The following is a 17,800-nucleotide window of genomic DNA, read 5'->3' as shown; positions in this document are numbered from 1 at the left end:
TTGTTCAAAAGAGGCAGTATTGTGCGGTTTTAGGGCGTAAGATTGGGCGTGGCAACATGGGTCATGTCTATGTCTCTAGAATCTGTATGCTTAGTCTCAACCTTATAACTTTTATAGGTCCTAAAATCGAGATGTTCATACGGGCAGACGGTCATGGCTAGTTCGATTTCTAGTCAGAAACGCTTCTGCCTGTTACATGGTTTTCAACGAATTTAGTATACCCTTTTATTTTACGAGTAAAGGGTATAATTAAGCAAAGCTCCTGTTCTCAAAAGTGGAGATTTTTCGAAACATTTTATCATACACTTTGATGCCAGCAAAACTGGTGTTAGAGGGGTCATAGTTCAGTTGCCTGAGCAAGGACATATATGTCCTATCGCCTTTTGGTCAAAAAAAAAAAAACCTCATTAAGGCACAACAAAATTACTCAGTAAGTGAGCAAGAATGTTTAACAGCTATTGTGTTCTTGAAAAATTCATGGCATACGTTGAGGGTCATGGACGGACCACGGACCACGCTTCGTTCAAATGGTTAATGTCTCAGACCGATTTGAGCTCGCGGACAAATACCTGTCGCATATATGTTATATATATTATATGGCCTTTGTTCAGCATATGATAACCTCTGGAGCTACATACTCCCTGCTGCGGAAAGAGGATCTTATAGAAGATTATTCAATGAACCTAGACCAAAAGGACTCGCTGAAATAGTGCGCAGTCGAGCCCAGGTAGTCATGTAGCAACAGTATGAGAAAAACGAGCGAAAATATATTCTTCGTACTACAGTGGCAAGCTTTGTTGAAGGCCAAAGAGTATTTCGCAGAAATTTCAAGCAAAGTAAGTTTGCAGAAGCCTACAGTGCCAAGTTTGGTCCCAGATTTTTGATGGCTCGCCTACTACGACTTAGGGCAAATTTCTGGGCAAATGCCACGCCAAGGTCATACGGAAATAACTGGCTAATCGCGGTATCAGTCCTGGTTCTCTCGCGTTCCCCACGCTGATTTCGGTAGGGGAGATTTGTAAGGGCGTTAGTACCATCAAAGTATTTGGAAATTAATTGCTAGCAACACGGATTGTAACGTAGCGATAAGTCCGGGACATAAGTCCGCAACATATGTTTCAGCAACATGCTGCGGGCAGAAAAATCGGCGGCGGTGTCGGGAGAGAGATTGGATTGAGTGGCCATAGTTCGCGCCCCTGTTGACCAGAATGGCGGAGTAGTGGAATCCCTGGCGTCCACCAAAGGATTATAAGGTGGTACCCTGGCTACAGGCAGACACATAGATATAAAGAAATTTAAAGGCAGTGTCTAGAAAATTGAGTGTCAAGTTGGTGGTTTTGAATATCGCGCAGGGGGTATGTTGTTGGTTGGGAGGGCTTTAGGCTCGGTTAGGCTGATCAGATTTTCTTGATAGCAGAGGGCCTTGGAGTGCGAAAGGTGAAAAGCGCCATATTGGCAAGGCCACTGAGGGCACCTCGAAAGAAATCGGTCATTTTAAGCACCATCAAAGAGAATTTCAAGGCGAAAACTGTTCCGGCGCCCAACCTCTTGGCAGAATTCCGGAGTTGGTACAGGCCACGCTTGGCCATGAGCACAACTACCACCAACAATTATATTAATATTGGCAGCGCAGTGGAAATTTGAAAAAAAACCATAGAACGCCATCGACATTAGATCAGCACGCAAAACGTAAATCCAAAACAAGATAGAATGCTATATTCTAGTTCCCCGACTATCAGATACGCGTTACTCAGCTAGTGTGAATGCGAACGCAAAATTTAAAATTTCTTCCTGTATATCGATAGATATTGGGGAATAAAATATGAAAAAATGTTCAAAAGGTATAAGTTACTTAAATAAAGAGTATAATATTTATGAAAATATTGACCCTATGCGATTCTGTTCTTTTGTTACTTTCTATACTCGTTATTCGTGGAATAAAAAGAATATACTAGAATAAAGCGTTTCCGACTATATAAAGAGCATATATTCTTGATCAGGATCAACTGCGGAGACGATCCATGTCCGTCTTTCCGTCCGTCCGTCCGCCCAGCGCAAGTTTGTTGATTCACTCTAAGGGCCAGGAAACTGCCACGCCCACACGTTTTCAAAATGTTTTGATATTTTTTCACTTTTATATTATTCTCATAAATTTTTATCGATTTTCCAAAAAACTTTCTGCTACGACCAGTGTAACGCCAACAAACCACCGAAAAACAAGAGAGAATGCTATAGTCTAGCTTCCCGACTATCAGATACCCGTTACTCAGCTAGTGTGAATATTAAAAATTGTTCAAAAGTGTGGGCGTGACCGGTTTGGCGGCTTACGGGCGTTAGAATGGACGTGGCAAAAATTGTTTATAGAAAAAGATAGATAGATAATAGATACAATTTTTCAAGAGTTGTAGAAAAGATTTAAATGTGAAAAAATATAAACACATTTTTCAAGAATGTGTGCGTAACTGGTGATCCTAATCATTTTAAAATGTCGAGGACCAAATTAATAGGGCCAACATAAAATGCAAACATTATTTTACAGGCCAACGCATCTAGCCGAGCGTGGATGTTACCTGGCGAATAATAGTTAACAAAAAATATTCATCCCCAGCGAAGATGTAATCCCAACCTTAAATGTAATCTAAATCCAGTGGTTTTCCCGCCATTTCCTATAATGTTACCGGGATTAAACGGAAATTAAAATTTTAAAATCCACATGGATTATATTTCAAACCAAAACACCTTTTATCTAGAAAACTAGCAAAAGAGAACGCCCTAGTCGAGTTCTTCGATTATCGGACAGTTAGATACCTCAGCTAGTGAGAGTAAGAGGGAGAATCTTCCACATTTTTTTGGAATTTCGAAACTGGCTAATAAAGTTCAAAAATGTTGTTTTAAATTTGAGAAAATACTATGTATTTGATGCTATGATATGATCTCATAGGAACAGTGGGCAAATTAATTCCAATATATTTACCTATTTTGACTAAATGTTATAATTGCAAAGGTGCATATGTAAGTTTTTGTCGACTCTAGCTTGCTTTCTTGTTTTATTTTATTCATCGACGTTAACAGATTGATTGGATAGATTGACATGACTCAATCGACTGCTCAAAAAAAGATAGAATATAGCACGCGACCTTAAGTCGCGGTTAATAATATCAGAATACCTCTATTTAAGCTGCCACGACAAAAATTACCCCGGTGCTTTTTAAGCAAACAAATGAACAAAAAATTTTTTTTATGAACAGCGCCCCAAAATCCTAATTTTTCGTTGTAGTAATAACATTCGATCCGTTTTTTCCGTTTTAACAATCGCATCAAGATTTCTTCTTTTGCCTTTTTTAAGGTTCCTAAACGATTGCATATCGCGTGGAAAAATACTTCCCATAGTTAAGTTGCGACTTTCGAAAAATTCCTTTTCTCATGCAACCAACCATGGTGTTCTAGAGTGAGCGTCTTCTCAAATGTGGGAAAATTTTATATTCAAATGTTGTAAGCATTCCGCAGATGCGCTTCCCATGAATGCGAAGGAAAGCAGTGAAGAGAAACTGAAAATAATGTAATGTAATGGAGGTGGTATTTTTATACCCGTTACTCGTAAAGTAAAAGGGTATACCAGATTCGTTGAAAAGCATGTAACAGACAGAAGCGTTACCGACTATATAAATTATATATATTCTTGATCAAGATCAATAGCCGAGTCAAACTGACCATGCCCGTTCGTATGAGCGCAGAGTTCTCAGAAACTATTGAAGCTAGAAAGATTAAGCATACAGGTTCTAGAGACATTAGCGCAGAGCAACGCCCACAAAGCGCCTAAATCTGCCACGCCCACAATTTTGAAAAATGTTTTGATATCATTTGTCAAACAAAAAACCGCTCACACATTTGAAAAATGTTTAAACTTCTCTTCGCTTTATTATTTGCCTTGCCAATTTCTATCGGTAAACCAAAAACAATTTGGCCACGCCGTCCTAACAACTACAAAAGGACCAAATAGGTGACCCCCATACTTTTGAAAAGTTTTTAAATTTTTTCCTAGGATCATATGATTGGTGTTTCGGTATTAATACTTTTAAAGACTTACCAACTTGTGCAGTGGAGCTATCAACTAGCGCTAAGCAAAGCACCAGTACCAGCGATAGGGATATTGAACTTCTCACTGCGACGCAATTCGACTTGGCAACATCCTTTGCTGATTGCCTCAGCGCCATGTTTCCCATACCGTTAATTGTTAAGTCACTTTACCGCAAAATTTTCTTTTAAGAATTTTTAAAACTTTAATTTTGTATGTTGCCTCGTTGATGTTTTCCGAGTGCTGCTTTAGTGCATCAATATCACTTTTCACTTTAATTCAAAACCGTTGTCAGTCATAATTTCTTTATATATTTCATTCTTTCCAAATTTGACTGTTCTTGAAAAATTACTACGGTGTATTATTTTACCATAAATAATAAACAATCGTTTTTTTTTTAATTCTGAAAAAAAAGGAAGAAGAAATAGTGTTAGTAGTAGTTTTTGGTACGTTACATTTGCTTATATAAGAAAAAAAATATCGATATAGTAGAGTACCACGACTGGTTAGATAGATACATAAATATTGTAGTAAGTAAACAAGATAGCATAAATGTTATTGTGTGTCCGTAGGAACTTCGAGATATCGGGAACTTTATATGAACTATAAAGTTTAGACTAAGCGAACAGATTTTAGTGACAATTACAAAGCGCAAGATTTACTGAGAGGATTGCAACTCTCATACTTTTGATAATTATTCGATCTATTGTATGTGACGCCACAAAATACAAACCCCTATAGAGACATGGAAGTAAACATGTTTAAATCAGCTCAAAGAAGCTGGGTTCGGAAAAATCGAATTTTTGAAATTTAAAAGCTGGAATCGTTTGTCCATTTTCTGCCCATGTTTGCCCACCAATTAGTATTTTTTGCCCACGTCCAGTTTTTGAAATATGAATTTTCCAAAAGTGCAAAAATATTCGAAAATCAAAAATTTCACTTTTTTCAAAAATTTTTTTTTAATTTTTAAATTTTTTTCGATTGCCAACACTTAAAATATAACCAATTTCGTTAGCCCACCTCTTTAAAATAAAAATTTGCAATAAAAACGTTTGTCCACACTTTAAAAATAAATTATTTCGCTTGCCCACCATTTAAAATTTGTTTTTAACGTTTGCCCACTCTTAAGACTAAATAATTTCGATTGCCCATCCTTTAAAATCAGTTTTTAACGTTTACCCACCCTTTAAAAATAAATTATTTCGTTTACCCACCCTTTAAAATTTGTTTTTTTTTCGTTTACCCACCCTTAAAAATAAATAATTTTGATTGCCCACCCCTTAATAATGGTTTTTTCGATTTTTCACCTATTAAAACTAAAGTTGTATATGTATGTAATAACTATAAGTTGTGGCGCCAAAAGCAAAGTTTCTTACAAAGAACAGTTTTTTCGAAAATTCATATCTCAAAAACTGGACGTGGGCAAAAAAAACTAATTGGTGGGCAAACATGGGCAAACGATTCCAGCTTTTAAATTTCAAAAATTCGATTTTTCCGAACCCAGCTTTCTTTGAGCTGTTTAAATCATCATATACTCAAATTGTCCGAATAACCCCTTACTTCAGAAGTTTGTATTTAAAGTCGAAAGCAATAAATGCAACCGCTGCTGTGCACCTGTCCAGTCTAGGACAGTTCCTTTCCAACTAGAATATATCAATCTATTTCGCATTCTCTTTTGCTAAGGGAAGGCATCTAATAGTCGAGAGACTTGATTATGGCGTTTCAGCTATACACTACCCTAGAGGAGGTTGAAAAGTATATGTATATAACAGGCAAACGGAAAAATTTCGGCTTATATTTAGTACAATTATTCTAAATCAAGGTCCATTAGCCGAGTGGTTCTGACAATGTCCATCCGTCTGTGCGTCCACCTGCCTGTCCGTCCGTATGAACGTCGAGATTTCAGGAATTATAAAAGCTAGAAAGCTCTAACGCCCACCACTGCCACGTCGAAAGATTTTAAAAAGTTGTTGTTGTGTTTTCTTTTTGTCTTGCTATTGATTAGCCACAACATTTTGGTCACGTATATTTGCTATGATAAATAGTATCGATATCCATAAACCTTTTTTTCTTTGGCAGATAGTATATAAATCGAAAAGGGTCGGATCGAAACACTATCTCATTTAGCTGCTATACGAATAATTCAAAAAGAGAACGCCATTATTATGGGTGGAACAGGATATGTGCAATATCGATCAAATTTGACAAAGACAATAGACCCAACTAACAGATACCCGTAATTCAACTCGCAGCTTGAACGAAAAATTTAAAGTTTGTTTGCAATAGTGATAGAAAATGTGAAAAAAAATAATGAAATAAAAATTGTTCAAAAGTGTGGGCGTGGCAGTTTTGGGTGGTTTGTAGGCGTTAGAGTGGGCCTGGCAAAATTTTGTTGGCATATCGTTGGAAATTTATAAAACGTATACAAAAATGGAAAAATATTAAAACATTATCAAAAGTTTGGGCGTTACAGTTTTGGTCGGCTTTGGTCGTTAGAGTGGGCGTGGTAACAATTAGACGGAAACTTGCGCAGCGTCGCAAGCCTCCCAAACAAACAATTTCATCCGTCTCTAGAATCTGCATGCTTTATATCAGTTCTTATCTTCTAGGTACTGACTTAACTAGGTCCATTTGGTTAGTGATACTGATCAAGAATATATATCATTTGGAGGGTCGAAAAGACTTCCATCTGCTTGTTACATGCATCTCAACGAATCTAGTAGAATCTTTTACTCTACGATTAACCGGTTTAACAAATGTAGTATTGAAGTGATAGATAAGCCATTTAAGGGAAGAATGTGACTTTAACCAATGGCAAGTCATATGTTTTGGTAAATAGGCCGTCCTAAAAGCACAACGTACTTTCGTATTTCACCAAAAGTTTGTATTGAATTTCCCTCTGTTCATTCGGATAACAGTAAGAATTTATTGACACATTAAGCCTATCCTTAAAAAATTTGTATTCTGTTAGGTAACCGATTGTTTTAAATTTTGTTTTTAAATAATTGTTTCGTTTAAATATTAAATTTTAATCTAATAGGCTTCAAAGTATTAAAATCGTTGCTCGGCTTGATAATAAGTAAAAAATCAATGTCCTTGTTAAGGTTTAAGAAACACTGCTAACCTTATTAGCCCATGAGTTTTAAAAATATAGTTTTAGTCTCTTTTACTTAAACGCCATGTGTGCGCTTTTATATTAGCTGGCTTCTTCCATATGTACATATGTATGTTGTTTAATATATACGTAAAGATATATGTGCATTTATACATCGACAATATAAAGCAACGAAAATTCATTGCAAACTATTTCTAAAAACGGATTCGGGCAGTGATATAATTTCTTTTAGCCCGACTCTTTTCTGCCGGCACTGCTGTATAGATGTATGTATGCACACACACATGTGTAAATATGTATGTATTTGTGCGCGTACACTCAATGTACGAAAATTTCTATATGTGTGCACAAAAGTTCGCGTATATCCACTCTTATATATAAATATACATATAGGTATAAAAGATTTTATATATTTTTGCAACCAATATTTGAGCGCTTGCTCATTTAAAAGTGCTTTCCAATATTATTTCTCGGACAAATTATTACATTTTTTTTGGGCGCTTACTACTTGTTGCAAGCACATAACCTAGTAGTTTGTATTATGGTATGCATGATTATGATATTTAGGTTATACCGTTTTATTTTGGATCAGGGCCTTTGATAATCCTTCCCCTGTGATGTTTAAGTTAACCCTATTGCATTTATTTATTTGTTTTTTAATTTATTTTTATATTTTCGTTTGCTCTTCACATTGTGTCACTTTGGCTCACAAGTGGTTATTTTGGCAATTTTGCTATAATAATCTAGACGGCGATTTATTTCCTACACTTGCGTTCCATCGAGTTGACTATTTCGCGTTTTCTATTTAAAGCGCTCACTGGCTCACTGTTCACTTATGCTATGGATATTTCGTTGGCCTCTCATTCACACGCGTTTTTATGGCTTCAGGTCGTTTTTGTTTTAGCTGGCCGATAGCAATAGCAAGAGCGGTGTACCGACGTTCTCTGCATTCGACGGTCAAATTGAAACTGAAACAAACTTGAAGGCGGCAAGTCGTCAGCCAACGGCAAAGAGACAAATGGCTAAGAGAACCAACTGACTACGACGTAGGGAAACAACCCCTAAATTGGCGTCGGCTTCCTTGCAGCTGCTGGTGTTTTAAACAAGTGTTTGGGACAAATGCGTCAGCCGCATGCTAGCCGGTTTTGACAGACGTCTTCACGGCTGTGAATTCGACGCTAATTATGAAGTTGCCAATTCCCACGACTGTACAGTAATATATATGTATGTATTAAGTTAAGATTACTATGTGAATTGCGTGAGGTGAGTGAGACTAAAAAGCATTTTCTATTGGAGTTCGTATGTTTTTATAGAAGATCGCTGAGATAAAGCTTTTCAATTACTGTTGAAGGATGAGCATAGAAAATTACTGCAAATTGAAGAGGACACAAGTATGTACATATGTACATCTTTCTCAATGAACAAGGGACACGCAAATTTTAAACAAAAATAAGAGAGAATGCTATAATCGAGTTCCCCGACTTTCAGGTACCCGTTACTCAGATAGATAGAATGCAAAGCAGAAATTTCATCATTTTTCTGGGATATCGATATTGGGAAATAAAATGAGAAAAAAATGGTAGCTTTGGGGCGTTAGAGTGGGTGTGGCTAAAGTTAGTTTTTTGGCAAACCGATGGAAACTTACAAGACTAACAAGATTATGTAAAAATTTCGAAAAATTTTACAAAATTTGGGCGTGGCAGTTTTGGGCGGTTAGAGTGGGCATGGCAAAACGATCACTCCCACACTTTTGAACAATTCAGCCTATCCAGGCTGAATTTAACAAGCCTATAATAAAAAATCTAATTTAGAGTGCAATTTTGTTTCAAGCTTTGACCACGCCTAATATGAGTCCAACCAAAAAACATGCGCATAAACCTTTTTATGAATAACAATAATGAAACATTTCTTTTTTTGTATTTAATTTACTAAATTTGATTATAGCTATGATTTCCGTAATTGTGGTGCACTATAAAAGTCTTTAAAATATGTCTACATATTTAATGAGACATTTGCAAGCAAACAAAGAATATATATTCTTGGTCGGTTCAACCATCGAACCATGCCCGTCTTTTCATTTCATTTTTTTTCATTTACGCAAATGAATTTGAGTTTTAAATCAACCTTTTGGAGAAGAGAAGATAATGCAGAGAAGATATGCAAAGTAGCTTAACATAAGTAACCAGAGTTTAACACTTTTTTTTTAAACTATGCGGAAAGCTGCTACAAATAAGTAAATTTTAAAGTATTAAAGCATCTTTTTGGTTGAGTTTTGGATAACGATTTGTACAACATTTATATTCTGCTTTATTACGATAAGAAGACTCGAACAAATTAATTGAGAGTACAAGAAAAGAAATTTTTGTTTCGTTGGGTTTGATCATTAAGTACAATTAGTACACATGCATGTGTACGTGTTTTTTTTAATAATAAATACTGGTGACCAGCTACCTTTCCTGTTTTTAATTTATGCCTTGGTACGACAGTCTAAACTTTTACATACATATAGTAAAATTGTTGTTTTATTTATGAGTCGAACTAATGTCCCGTCAGTTGACTAAGGACAACGCCAAGAAATAAAAAATAGTTTTTAGGAGAAATAGTTTCACGACTTTATTCTTTGGATCTCAGCTTAAGACTAAAAATCAAATGCAAATTGGATTGAGGAGAAGCCTCAGTATTTGAACAATATTTGTATTTCGGGAGAGCCTCGCTCTTGGGTTCTTAAGATTAGGTAGCGTTGAAAGAGGGCAGTCAAATCTGCTTAGGTCAGGCTTTAGGATGTTTACAAGAACGGCTGCGCTGCCAAAGATAAACGAATGCTGCGCAGCTGGGATACGTTATGGAAAATTACTAGAGTGCATTACTGATTTCTTTGAAATAATGGAAGTGGCTGGTTTGGACCACCCAAATACGTCACTCCCCTTCCCTTAAAGAGAAGCCTATACTTGGGCTGGGATTGATGGATATAGTGTGGGAAATGGAGTTTCTTCTATTTCTGTTTGTTGTGGTGTGTTTTGATTTTGATTTTTTCTTATTTTAAGTTTTGCATACAGCATCATAAATGGTTTAAATGATACATATCTTAAATATGAGTACAACAAAATTAGTGCGATTATTACAATGATCATTTGTATGTAAAGTGTAATATTGTTCTCTGAAATCATCTCAACAATGTCGTTGTGTTTTACAATTTTTATTTTTGTTATATTAAGTGGTGTGTATAGTGGTGTCAAATCTATTTCTGGTTCTAACAGATTTTCACTTAAAATTATATTATTGATTTCTATTTTGCATTGCGTTACTCTTATCATTTTGTTTCCTTCTATTTTTATTTTATTAATTGAATTTTGGCAATTTTGGTTAAGAATTGTTTGGGTTAAGTTCCAGGTTACAATTGTGTTTGGTTCTATGTATTTTATTATTTCGTTCGTGTGTACTGGCTTAAAATTACAAATTGGATTTAAGTGTTTAATAATATTGGTGACACATTCATTTTTTACTTCTTTATTTTCGGTATTATAAACTTTATTTTCTTTTTCAAAATATGATTGTGTGTCTGTGTAATCTAGCTGATAGCCGTTGGAGTCTGGGTAAGGAATTATTTTAATTGTGCTTATTAGTGAAAGGTAAATGGGTATGTGGGATATGATTAATACTTGGTTATCATTGTAGTTAATCCAAGTGGATGTTTTAATGTTCAAAATGTTTTGGCTGTTCACATTTTCAAGTTTGTCGTAGTTTAGTAATTTGGGGTTAAACAGTCCAAGTCTGGAAAGCTGCATAGCCATTTCCAAATCTTCTATGTATTCCGTAAACTGCATTAGTTCGAACAAAAGACTGTCAATGATGGTGTGGTTATTTTTGCATTCCGTCATTTACCAATCGTATGGCGTCGTTGAGTTCATGTAATTTTACTGAGTTATGGACGTTGATTTCAAGTTTTTTCTGTATTTCGACTCGATCATTTTCATCTAGTGTTCCAAATAGGTATTTAAAACCTGAACCCACAATGTTAATAAGACCCCGTTTGTTTCTATGTTTCAGGGTTATTCCGGCTAGTTCTCTTTTTATTTTATTGTATAAAAAATTGATCTGGGGTGCATGGTAATCGGTTCGTAGTCTTTGCTCAAAATAGTCAACCACGATGTCTATTTCAGTTAAATTGATTTTTAAGGAGTGATGTTCAAAGGAGGATGGTATCTGTACTGGCTTATCAGAAAAAGGAGATATCCGTGGTTGGTGTTATCGGGTACCAGGTGCCTGTGAAATTGAGAGTTTATTATTTTTCTTTTGTTTTTTGAATTGTGTTTTGTAGTAGTGCGTAACTCTATTTCTATTAGTGATTTTGTAATGGTCAGGGTCTGTCTGTTCTACATTTTTGGTTGGTTTAAATGGGTTTTCTAATTTGCCTTTCTGTAGTGGACCTTTTCTGTAATTAGTGTCAATATTAAATTCCTGTCTGTCTTCATTTATTTTGTCTATTTTCTTCTCTTTAATTTTTTGAGTGTCTAATATGGGATGCCCAGCGTATAAGAAAATTTGAGCAGGTGTCTGTCCAGTAGTGTCATGTTTAATTTTATGGTTGTATGTGTAGAGGATTGTTTCTATCTTGCTTAATTTTACTTCTTCATCATCAGATGAATTGATTATACGAATTTTTTCATTTATTGTTTTGTGTAATCTTTCGACGTCTGCTACCCCGTTTTTTGCTGTATTGAGCTGTAATTCGACTTCTTCTTCTTCAAGCCATCGCTTTAAAGCTAAACTGGAGAAAGCTCCGTCTCTGTCTGCCTTTAATAATTTGGGTTTACCTAGTTGATTAAAAATGCGCATTAATGCGTTTCTGCATTCTATCCAATCCTTAGTTTTAATTTGCTCAAGTGTAGCGAATTTAGAATAAATATCAATGCAACTGATGTAATGTTTTCCCTCAGATGAATAAATATCTACTACAAATTTTTCTCGGCAATGTTCCGGGTTGGGTGTGATTTTTAAAGGCATTTTGGTGTTTCTATGTTCTGTTTTGGCCAAATTGCATATGTTGCATTCGTTTATTATATTCTGAATTAATAGTTGGCTATTTGGAAAGAAGTGATTTTCTTTAAATAATTTTGTCATTTTCTGTATACCAGGGTGTAAAAGTTTTTCATGTGATTGAAGTATGATTTCTTTGAATTCGGCGTATGAACCAACGTTCTTTAATAGGAAAAGACTGCGAATTACTTTTGTGTAGGTGGTATTAACAATTTCTATGTGTGCTCTTTGAATAATTTCAAAATCTACATCGCTCTCAATATAAATGGTAATGTTTCTATGGATAAAGTGATCGAGTAAAATTTGTTTGGCCTTTTCAAGTGTCATTACATCATATTGAATTGTGGTAATGGAGTTACCGAATATTTTTGAATGCTCTACTTTATTTTTATCGGATTTAATAAAGATTATTTGTTTTTTGAAATAATTTATTGGTTTTTCTGTTAAATGAATAAGGTTGCTATTGTCCTCTTCTGCACTATGTTGAGTAGCTTCACTATGATGATTTTCTTCAATTTTAATTCTTGATAATGCATCGGCAACTGAATTTTCTTTCCCTTTAATATAATCTATTTTAAATTGGTATTCGCTTAATCTAACTCTCCATCTTTCTAACTTAGCATTCGGTTCCTTTAAGTTATGAAGCCATCTAAGAGGTTGATGGTCACTGGCAATGAGAAATTGTCGTCCTAGTAAATAATGTCGAAAAGTTTTTGTGGCCCAAACTATGGCAAGTAATTCTTTTTCGATAGCACTGTAATTTAATTCGTGATCGTTAAGTGTTCTACTAATAAAAGATATAGGATGACCGTTTTGAGAAAGGACAGCCCCGAGGGCCAAGTTACTTGCATCTGTGGTTAAAACAAATTTCTTTTCAAAATCAGGTAATTGTAAAATTGGGTCACGAATTATCAAAGCCTTAAGTTTTTCGAATGCCTCTATGTACTCAAGTTTTTGTGTATCTATCTTTGCTCCTTTTTTTAAGTAGCTGGTCATGGGTTTTGCTATGTCTGCGTAATTTGGAATAAATTTGCGATAATAACCTGTTAATCCAAGGAAAGCTCTTATCTCTTTTACTTTTGTCGGAATTGGGTATGAAACTATGGCTTTAACTTTAATAGGATTTGGTTTAATACCATCAGGGGTAACTATGTGACCAAGAAAGTTAGCTTCCTTTTTTAAGAACTCACATTTGTCTAGTTGCAATTTTAAATTTGCATCTGCAAGCTTTGTAAAAACTAATTGTATTGAATTTAAATGTTCTGTAAGGGATGTTGAAAAAATTATAATATCATCCAGATACACCAAACAGTGTTTGTTAAGCAACGGTCGAAGGATATTATTCATGCACCTTTGAAAAGTAGCGGGTGCATTCCTAAGGCCAAATGGCATTCGAAGGTATTCGTAATGACCGCTTTTTGTGGAGAATGCAGTTTTAGAAATTGATTCTTCGTCCATTTCTATTTGATGAAATCCCTTTGCCAGATCGATCGTTGTAAAATATTGGCATTTACCCAGTTTGCCAAGAATTTCGTCCATATTTGGAATTGGATATCTGTCAGGTATGGTTATTTCATTTAGCTTTCTATAATCAATTACTACTCTGTACTTATTTACGCCAGAAGCATCCGGTTTCTTTGGTACGACCCAAGTAGGACTATTGTATGGAGAATTACTTTCCCTAATTAATCCCTGATTCAGCATTTCCTGTACTTGGTTTTCTACTTCGATTTCGTGTGTTTGCGCAAGTGGGTATTGTTTCGAATAAATTGGGGAGTTATGTGTTGTATTTAGTACGTGTTTAATTGTATTTGTAAATGTTAATTTCTCTCCCTCCTTATATTCAAGATTTCTAAATTTATTTAACAAGCCTTTTAACTTAAAAGTTTCCTCCTGATTTAGGTGATCTAATCGAAACTGTGAAAAATCTAATTTTTTTATTGATTCCTGATCTGAGCTTGCAATTGATTCTGGTGTCCTTTGGATATACAAATTTTGGTTTCTTTCGGATTCTGAAGTAATTAATTTGTATGTTTGATCAAAAAGGGTAACTGTATCATTTTTGTAATTAATAACTGATTGAGCATTTTTCAACAATTTTCTGCCAATTAGCATATCGTAATTATTAGAAAATCTGTGCACATAAAATGGTTCGGTTTTTTTGAAAATACTATTTCTGGGTAACATAATCAAGTCGTTCAAGGTAATAGGGCCATTTGATGTTAAAACTTCACATCTACTATTTTGAATGGGAAGACAAAATATATTTTCATTGATCATATTAATTGTTGATCCTGTGTCTAGAAGGCATTTGTATGAGCGCCCTTTGTATACTATTTTTATGTATTCGTATTTTCCGGGGCTGTTAACCGAAAATTTTCGTTTAGTTCAGAATTATTTTGGTTTTGTTTGTTATTAATTTGTACAGATTGGACTTGTTGTTGCCCTTCATTAATGAAGCTATGATTTTGATACGGATTGTATTGATTTTGGTTAAAATACTGTTGCTCGTAATAATTAGGTTGGACTTGTTCGAATTCATGCGCGTCTTGGAATCTAATTTCGTCAATAGACATTTTAGTTTGTTCACTGTCCGATGGTCTTAGTCGTTTAGTAATCGGGAAGTTAGTATTTTTATATGTAGAGGGTTGTTGTAGTCGAGGGTATGTGTTTCCTCTAAAATGCGTTGTTTGGGGAAATTGGGCTTTGTTGGGATATTGTTGGAAATGATTTTTTTGAATAATGGGTTGTGGGTTTATGTATTGGTTGGGTCTGAAATAATTAGGTGCGTGCCACATGGGTGGGTTGTTAGTTATCTGCTGTGTATAGCTAGGTCTAAATGGTTGAATGTATTGATTAAAATTAGGTTGGAAGGGTTGGGAATATTGTGAGTAACTTGGTCGATTTTGAGTTTGAACATTTGTATTGAATTTTTGTGTTTTCGAATTCCGGTTAGAATTTGAATTTTTATTACGATATTCTGGTTTTTCATAAAATTCAAAATTAATGTGTTCTTCATAAATTCCCTCATTTTGTGCAATGGTAATTAAGGATCTTAAGTCTGTAATATCGTGATGGGCTAAAATAGTGAATAATTGTATTGGTAGTTTCCTTATCAGTATCTTAATAGATTCTTTAATACCCTGAATATAAATAAGAAAATCCGATTGGTTACCTTCCAGGTGTAGTTTCGAAATTAGTAATTGACGTCGTCTCTCCGCTTCTTCGCAGAATGCTCTTAGGCTTCCTCTGTATGGTGTCTCCCTGAAGTTCTCCAGAAGTTTGTAATTTGGTGTTTGAATTTTAAATTCCGCGATGAGTCTTGCTTTAAGGGTAGGCCAATCTTCGATGTTCGGAAGTCCCAAAGATCGTGTAATTTGTCCGTCCAAGTTCCTTTCGATGGCTCCCAGTAGAATCCTCTGTTGTCGGACATCATTTGTTTGGTAGAGCGAAATTACGTAATCCACTCTGCTGATAAAGGTGTGAAGGGTTTCTGGATCACCCTTGAATGGCATAATGTCTTTAAGCTGCCGACGGGCTTCGGCAAGGTTTATGTCGCTCAGCGCAATAATTGGTTGTGACATTTTTATTGTAAAATTTTTAACTTTTGTGTTTTATTTTTTTGTTTTGTTTCGGATTCAATGTTATTATTATTTTTAAGCTTTCTAGTTTCACTTGTTTGTTTTTTTTGTTTTGTAAATTTTTGTGTTGTATTATTAAAATTCTATATTGTTTTAATTTTTTATTTTTATATGTTGGTTTTAAAACTTAGTTGCCTTTGGACTTAATATTTTTGTTTCGTATTTCACTTCCACTTATTATTGGATAACCGAATTGGAATTATAATCCAAGTTGAAGAGTTTTCACGAATTTATTTTGGGAGATGTTTCGAGCACTGGACTATAAAATTTAACTTATTTTCCACTCGAAGGTTCTTTTTTTTCGGATACTTTTGTATCCTACCGACTGCGCCAGTAAAATTGTTGTTTTATTTATGAGTCGAACTAATGTCCCGTCAGTTGACTAAGGACAACGCCAAGAAATAAAAAATAGTTTTTAGGAGAAATAGTTTCACGACTTTATTCTTTGGATCTCAGCTTAAGACTAAAAATCAAATGCAAATTGGATTGAGGAGAAGCCTCAGTATTTGAACAATATTTGTATTTCGGGAGAGCCTCGCTCTTGGGTTCTTAAGATTAGGTAGCGTTGAAAGAGGGCAGTCAAATCTGCTTAGGTCAGGCTTTAGGATGTTTACAAGAACGGCTGCGCTGCCAAAGATAAACGAATGCTGCGCAGCTGGGATACGTTATGGAAAATTACTAGAGTGCATTACTGATTTCTTTGAAATAATGGAAGTGGCTGGTTTGGACCACCCAAATACGTCACTATATATGTATGTAGTTTTGGACAACACATTGAGATATGTGGCGATTTTTCTATTAGATGGCTGTTTATTTTTGGAACTGTTCGAACACGACCACATCAACAGCTGGCCAGCGGCCAAAAGAAATATGTCGACGTACCACGGAAAGACATTGTGAATATAGAGGGATTCCAATAGCTCGAGGAGCGTCAGCTGTTCTTTGGCATACGAGATAGGCGGCAAAACGACCTTTGCTTTATCATTAGTAAGGCATGGGGATGTTCCTGCTGTGGAGAAATGAGCAGGTGTCCCACCTAGTGACCCTCGCTCAGAAGTTAGTTGCACCTGCCTCTGAAGCGTCCAATAGTTAGGGAGGTTACTTATTCTGTTTTTGTGATTTGGGTTTACCATATATTTATAGGTAAAGAAGTTTTTTTTTGGTTGAAAGAAGTTAGTGAATGAACATCAGTAACATAAATTTTACTCCAAGTCGGTTCATTAGTAATGTCAATGTGATAATATTACCCGAAAATGGTGGTGTTACACTTGGGCATTCTTTATTGCTATTTTTTACATTGTACAAAACAAAATAAACAAAATACAAATACAAACTAAACAGACTGGATCTGATAACCATAAAAAAGCTATAGCTATAGCTACCATAAAAAAACCATCATCGCCATTTCTTCAATTTTAGCCTGAATAACCCTAAGAAAGGCTACAAAAAGTATTGCTTACTCTAGGCTGAGCTTTATTTGAGTTTAGAAAAATTTTCCATGATAATGGGATCGTATAAGCCATGGCTTTTCTAATTCTAAAACCCATTTTCAAAAAGTTTAAGAATACATCTTTCTACGCTAAGGGTAATTAGTCTGAAATTGCAAGAATTTTTTTAATTCTCTCCAAAATAAAAACTGCTAATTTTATTATTTGTATGCATTTTTTATTACATATTTATTGTTATTATTAAGTTTATTTCCCAAAGAAATGCAAATAAACCCAGATTTGACAACGGTCTGCAGAAGAAACTAAACTTTTGCTTTTGTTTGCTTGTAGATCCCCAAAAACTGTCTCGACTGAGCATTATATTGTTTTAACTTGTTGCGGTGGCTGGAAAAAACGAATTTGAAATTTTCCATACTGACACAAATTTTAGTAAAAATCCTGTCCTACCGTCTCTGCAACCCTCTTCAGGGTTTGTTTGGCTGCC

At 35.1% G+C, this 17,800-nt stretch overlaps 1 protein-coding gene across 6 annotated transcripts in view, besides 10 other annotated features; it reads right to left on the bottom strand.

The window, feature by feature from the left end:
* Positions 1-218: part of a mobile genetic element that runs on past the window's edge.
* nrm (neuromusculin) overlaps positions 1-8,159 on the bottom strand; it is a 41,929-nt gene extending 33,770 nt beyond the window's left edge. For all 6 annotated transcript variants that reach the window (NM_001275303.1, NM_001259964.2, NM_001259962.2 and 3 more), the window contains exons 1-2: positions 7,765-8,159; positions 4,088-4,478 (exon numbers count right to left, since the gene is read on the bottom strand). In NM_001275303.1, coding sequence (NP_001262232.1) covers positions 4,088-4,223 — 136 coding nt within the window. In that variant the 5' untranslated portion in view covers positions 4,224-4,478; positions 7,765-8,159. The remainder of the gene's footprint in view (positions 1-4,087; positions 4,479-7,764) is intronic.
* Positions 253-891: a mobile genetic element.
* Positions 1,689-1,831: a mobile genetic element.
* Positions 2,219-2,349: a mobile genetic element.
* Positions 2,760-2,861: a mobile genetic element.
* Positions 3,581-3,854: a mobile genetic element.
* Positions 4,844-5,592: a mobile genetic element.
* Positions 6,396-6,797: a mobile genetic element.
* Positions 8,160-8,641: 482 nt separating the features above from the next.
* Positions 8,642-8,919: a mobile genetic element.
* Positions 8,920-9,697: 778 nt separating this feature from the next.
* Positions 9,698-16,614: a mobile genetic element.
* Positions 16,615-17,800: the final 1,186 nt, after the last annotated feature.

This window comes from Drosophila melanogaster, chromosome 3L (genome assembly GCF_000001215.4).
Source record: "Drosophila melanogaster chromosome 3L".
NCBI classification, from domain to species: Eukaryota; Metazoa; Arthropoda; class Insecta; order Diptera; family Drosophilidae; genus Drosophila; species Drosophila melanogaster.
Note: the sequence above shows the minus strand (reverse complement) of the source record. Positions and strands in the feature narration are given on the sequence as shown.